Source organism: Apis dorsata, unplaced genomic scaffold, assembly GCF_000469605.1.
Source record: "Apis dorsata unplaced genomic scaffold, Apis dorsata 1.3 scaffold_102, whole genome shotgun sequence".
Taxonomy (NCBI): domain Eukaryota; kingdom Metazoa; phylum Arthropoda; class Insecta; order Hymenoptera; family Apidae; genus Apis; species Apis dorsata.
Window position 1 is genome coordinate 387,937 of NW_006263400.1, and position 6,263 is coordinate 394,199.

Here is a 6,263-nt window from a genome sequence, read left to right on the forward strand (position 1 = left end):
TGCTTTGAGTCGGGACGCACAACCGGCGCTCGGATAATTTTAACCGGTTTTCAATTTTATTTCGATTTTCAAACGCACCCGGTGTTGTACCATCGAGAACGATATTCGATATTTCCAGAAATTTTCCACTATATTTCGCTTCTTTCGACTCGTTCGGGATCTTTCCACCTTCCTAACGTCCGTCCGAAAGACGAAAGATTTTTCGACGGACGAGGATTTGGCAACGCCGCGAGATTAACGCCGCTGTATTTAGGCGATGGCTTCGACGAGTTCACTGGCCTATCCAGCTGGAAATCCAGTTATGAACGATCCTCGAGTCCACGGCTTTTTCACGGACGATATCCAGCTTTGAAGTTTCCCAGAAGGATATCCCACCGTAGCAATTAAAGAGAAACTTTTTATCGTTAACGTGGCTCGTTTCTCTGTGAAGCGGAGGGGGAAGAGAGAGAGAGAGAGAGAGAGGAGGGAAACGTTGACTCGGGGGCCTCAAACGAAGAACTTGGCCGCCGCGTCACTCTCTTCCCCTCCGCCATTGTGAATCCGTTCGAAATCCGTTTGTTCGGGTTTCAATTACGCGATAATAGGAACCGTGTCTACTTCCCCGGAACTTGGCCAACAATACGCGCTTGCACACGTGCGCAAGAGATATATATATATAGATAGCGTTGCTATACACGGTTAACACGGTAAATTTGTCCGTTAAAATTAATACCGAATACATGCGTATATTCAAAAGGCTGCCGGGAAAATTAGTTTTCGTTCGTAAGAAATTTGAATATCCAGATCTTACCAAGATATCCTTACGATGGATTTTGAAAATTTAAATTTATACACATTTTTGAAAAAACGAAATGGAAACGAAATTGAACCATTGAACGCGCTTTTTTTTCCCCTATTTTTATTTTTATTGTCGCTAAATTTATACACTTTGCACAATGTTTATGAAAAATATCGGCGGGAAATTGACGGAAAAATGTGTGTAATATTTTTTAACGATATACAAGATTCAAAAGTACTAGGAAATTAGTATCATTTTGAGAAATTTCAACACCAAATCCTTACGATGAATTTGAAAATTTAATTTCGCTTAAATTTATACACTTTGCATAATGTTTATAAAAAATATCGGGGGAAATTGACGGAAAAATGTTGCTAATAGGTTAATATTTTTTAACGATGGTATACAAGATTCAAAAGTACTAGGAAATTAGTATGTTGAAAAATTTCAACAAATCTTACAAAATATTCTTACGATGGATTTTGAAAGTTTAATATCTCTTAAATTTATACTTTGCGCTTTGAACAATTTTTATAAAAAATATCGGGAGGAAATTGACGGAAAAATGTTGCTAATAGATTAATATTTTTTAACGACGGTATACAAGGTTCAAAAGTATTAGAAAATTAGTATCATTTTGAATATCAGATCCAAATTTGAATATCAGATCCTTAATCAAATAGAAGATTTTGAAAACTTGTCGTTCAAAAATGGTGTCTTAATATTTAAAAATTTTTTTTATATACATACAATATATAAATATAAATCTTTTCTTTTTTTTCCTTTCCATTTTTAATTTGCACCGCTTTTTTAAATCCATGACGTATCTTGTGAAAGCCAGACGATGGATAATTACGAAGAGGAAATGAAAAACTTCAATCAATAATATAACAAAGAATGCGAAATTTTACGAAGAAATAAATAACTACGTATCACACGATTACATATCATACGCTTCAAATGATTATCGTACTTTTGAAATGACTTGCTTGCCTGAAAAAAAAAAAAAAAACGAAAAAGAAAAGAAAAATAATCTTCTTTCGTAAACGGATTAATATATCTGCAAATCAGAAATTATACCCGGCAATACTAACAAATATAATCAAAGTAATAAACTACACACACAGACTGTGTAAACGTTCAAAAGCCTAAAGGCATCATACCGTATCACACGTAATATAATTTCTAATTGGATAATGTATCGGCTCGATACATTCGATTATCCAAAATCTACCTACCTAAATTACCTACCTACCTACGTAATTTATCTCGATATAAAGAAGAATCTATGGAAACTGTAGAAGAAGATATAACATAGAAAGAAAGAAGAAAACCTAAGGAAGAAGCCCTAATTTCTAATTATCCAAGGAATAATTCTTCTCTTCTCTTTTTTCGAATCTCGCACACACAACGCCCTTTCCATTTGTTCCATGTGGGGCATGTGCACGGTGCAATCTGAGCCTCGGCTGCGGATGATGAACGGCCGTACGAAGAGAGACACATTGCCATCACGATAGAATGCTCAACGGAAATTGAAATTTTGACGGGGCGTAGGCGCGCGCGAGGAGAAAGGACCACCGAACGGACCGTGCATGCAACAGACACGCGCGCGTGTGTGTACGTATATACGTATAAGATCGTACGTCATGTACCGATGTTACCCCGATGTCTCGAACGCGTATGTACACACATATATATACACCAAATACCCAGATAACTTATTCTCAATGATGCGTATCGTCTATCTTTACCCGAGCACATCGAACCGATTTATGACGACTGATATATCCTGATATATGAATTTGTTACTAGGGAAGAAGAAGAGGAAGGAAGGGTGGAAAGGAGAGGATAAAGGAAGAAATTTGTGGAAAATAAGTAAAAGTAGAGAAGTTCCCTTTATTCCTCTCCGAGGAAAGTGGTGAATTAGAAATGAGGAGGGGGAGGGAAGACGGAGAGAGTTTGAATAATAGAGAGAAAGGAGGGAGGAAATTCCTCGTATCTGGGAATATATGTATCGAAGAGCGATCGAACATTGTAATTTGGTTTTTTTTTTAAGAGCAAATATGCGAAATTGAAGGGGAGAGAAAAATTCGAGAAACGAGAGTTCGAGACACGCCCCACTTCTCGATATATAAATCTCGATAAAAATTGTACTGGAAATTAAACGCGTTGGAAAAAGTAGGAAGCACTTTTCCTAATGAAACGATTCTTAATCGTTCTACATTCGCGATCTTGCCTTTTGTTTTAACCGCGATCGAATTTAATATCCCCCTCTCCAAAAACGTTAAAATTTCGTTAAACGTTCGTTCTCGAACGTCAAACGAATACAAATAAGAGTCGTTACGAGGACATTATTTCGCGCTGCGATTATCCTGAAAATTTAATTCGACGCACGGATGAACGACCTTCGTGACGTTTTTGCGGGTGAAATGAATAAAGCCGCGCGTTTCGATTTGAATATATTCGATTCGTTGATCGAAGAATCGTGATTGGTATATTATATATACATGTATGAACGTAAAATTTAAAATCAGAAAGAAGAGATCGCGTTAAATGGAATAAAATGATCTAGCTGGAAGAAATCGAATCATCCAATGTTGGTATAAATGTATATTAGCAGTAACACGGATCAACATATTTACGCAAACAAGATGCACGAGAGTTGCACTTACTACTTTATATTCCGATAATAATTTACGAGAGGATCGAACGTTTCGAGTGGATAACGATTTGAAATACATTTCTCGGAAAGTGGAGCAATTTCTGCAAGTTAATAAGGGTTAAAACTCGAATGTAAATTTAAAGGATTTATTTTATAACCACTTATGGGACAAAGAAGAAGGTCTAAAAAATCGAATCGTGTTATATATTTCAAAATTAAAAGAAAAAAAAAAAGAATGGTCAAAGATATCATTCTTCAGATATCGCTCGATATCAACGAGTATAATCATTATTCGAATCTGGAATCGTGATTTCGAAGGGTAATCGTAATGACGCGACAGATAATTAATCATAGAATTCAGATTGAATGGACCGCGTACATATGTAACGCGTATCGTTGGCATAGATAATTTTATCCTACGGTACGTCAAAACTGTCACATATAATATATTAACCCTTTGCGCTCGAGAGGCGACCGTCAGCCACCATTTGGATCGAACTGCGGTAACAGGAACGATACTTATTTACGATTTCTTTATTCGAATAAATTCCTGAGCCGTTTACGGTGTAAGAATTAAAGATTCGCCTTGATTTTCTTCGATCTCTTTATTAAAAATATTATATATAATAATATATAGTATATACATATAATATAATAATATATAAACCGATTTAAAATTAAAATTTAAAATATAAAATAAGTTTCATTTGGGCGTGAAAATTATTTCAATTATTAATTGTAAGTAAATTCGGCGAACAATCGTCTCGAGCGAGGTTGGCCTGGAGCGAACGGATATATGGAGCACACCGTTTACCGTTTTAATATAAAATACCTCTGTCGTCGATGGACGCGTGAGAAAAGGAAATAGAAATCGTTCTACTACTCACTTTCCGTGAAGGTATATACAGCTTTGAAGCCTGGGGACTGGCGGGATGACGTGATGCCGTTAAATTCCAAAGAAAGACGTGGTCCGTTGCTCATGATAGGCCGTGCCGGTTTCTCGCCGCAGAACGAATCTATTTTCTCCTTCTTTCTGTCTATGTGCACGTACGCCATCAACGAGTCCACGCCCTCGCATCTGCAAATTTCGAGAAAGGGGAGGAGGCGATTTATAACGAAAGGAAATATATTTCGATAAAGGACGAAGAAGTAAAGGCGAGATTATGATAATTATTACGATTACGCTGAATTATTATTATTATTCCAGTAAATGAACGTAACACGCGATACATCATCGGAGTAACATTGACAACGTTCATTATCATCGATTACCGTAATTGGGTAAAATTGCATATGAGATGGACCGATGGACCAATTGTAAGCCGGAATAGTTTGTTGCCTTCGTAGTGTGAAAACAAGCGTATAAGCGAATTGGCATCGTTGCAAAATTGCAACAACGCCGAACGTTCGCAAAATCGAGTTTGCAAATGTTGTTAACGACAATGGCCAAGAATTTAATTTACGACAATATTTCCCATTTATCTCCATCATTTGTGCCCAGAATATATGTATTATGGGATATGAGAGAATATAATCGAGTTATATTTTAAATTAGAAAATGGAAAGGAAAGAATTATTATATTTGCGATTTGCATCGTTTTATATTTTTTTCTATGTTATTTCTATGCCGATCATTTACTGTGTACGTGGCCAAGTTGGAAATATAATTTTTGTTTTAGTTAAATGCATGGAATATTTTTCGTAGAAATTTTGCTCGTATAAGATACGAGCAATATTCTTTTATCTGCAAGAGTATTCGAGAGCATCGTTTCTATATCGCAAGATAAATATCGTAATTATCGTTGGAAATTTTAGAGTCGTTCGTTTCGTTAAAAAAAAACGGTAAATATTTTTAATCTTTGTATTTATCTTGGAATAAATTTACAAATGTAAATGTAAATATTGTATTTACACGGATTTATATAAGGTAAATAATATCGTATTTGCGTTTAAATTTATTTATAAGATAAACAATACAGTATTATCTATTTTCAGAAAATATTTTTTGGAAAATTAAAATTTTTCATCCTCGTTCATTTCTTTCTGTATTCGTTTATACTTATATTTCGATGAACGCAAATTACGTGTTTATCGATTCCAACGATGCTTCGATATATTTCGTGATATTTCAATTCATTTAAACGCATTATAATCAAACTTTGTTGTCCCGATAATTAATGCTATTAATGGTAATAATAATAATTTCGATCAATATCAATTATATTTACACGTACGCGAATAATAATTACACTTCGATTATTTTCGATTTCGATATAAAATTAAATAACAACAAATGTATTACCAACGACGATCATCTTTTTGGGGGTGAAAAAAAAAAAAAAAATATTTGAACCGTTACTTTTGTATTCTGGATGATGACGTTATTCGTGGAATATTAACGACACGATTATTAATTAAAATTACAATATGCGAAATATCGTTTATGAAATAGTCCGATAATTTTGTTCTAGTTGCAGGAAATTTGAAATTTTAATTAGATCTCGGATTTTCATCAACACATTGTAAACTCGTGTATACCGGATTCGAACAGATCTGATCAGTAATGGGTTTTAGGACTTGCGGCAACGGTTCCCCCAAAATTAGGAACATGTACAACCATCCTAAATTGCGTGCTTGTACACTCCGCGTAATACCAGTTCGTTGAGAGCATTTAGAAATTAAGAAAACTCTCCCGTTTTCGTTCTCGTCCGAATTTCGAATTATCAAAAAGAAAAAAAGAAGAAAGAAATTATCATTCAGAAATAAAACTATGAATAATTTGGAACCTAAGAGAAAGCAATGATAATTTATTTCGAATTATCA

At 34.8% G+C, this 6,263-nt stretch overlaps 1 protein-coding gene across 1 annotated transcript in view; it reads right to left on the reverse strand.

Moving 5' to 3' along the window:
* LOC102676999 (suppressor of lurcher protein 1) overlaps window positions 1-6,263 on the reverse strand; it is a gene marked incomplete at its 5' end in the record, with an annotated part of 299,191 nt that overhangs the window by 26,265 nt on the left and 266,663 nt on the right. Inside the window, one exon of the mRNA XM_031508827.1 lies at window positions 4,328-4,518. Within this exon, the coding sequence (XP_031364687.1) occupies window positions 4,328-4,518 (191 nt within the window). The remainder of the gene's footprint in view (window positions 1-4,327; window positions 4,519-6,263) is intronic.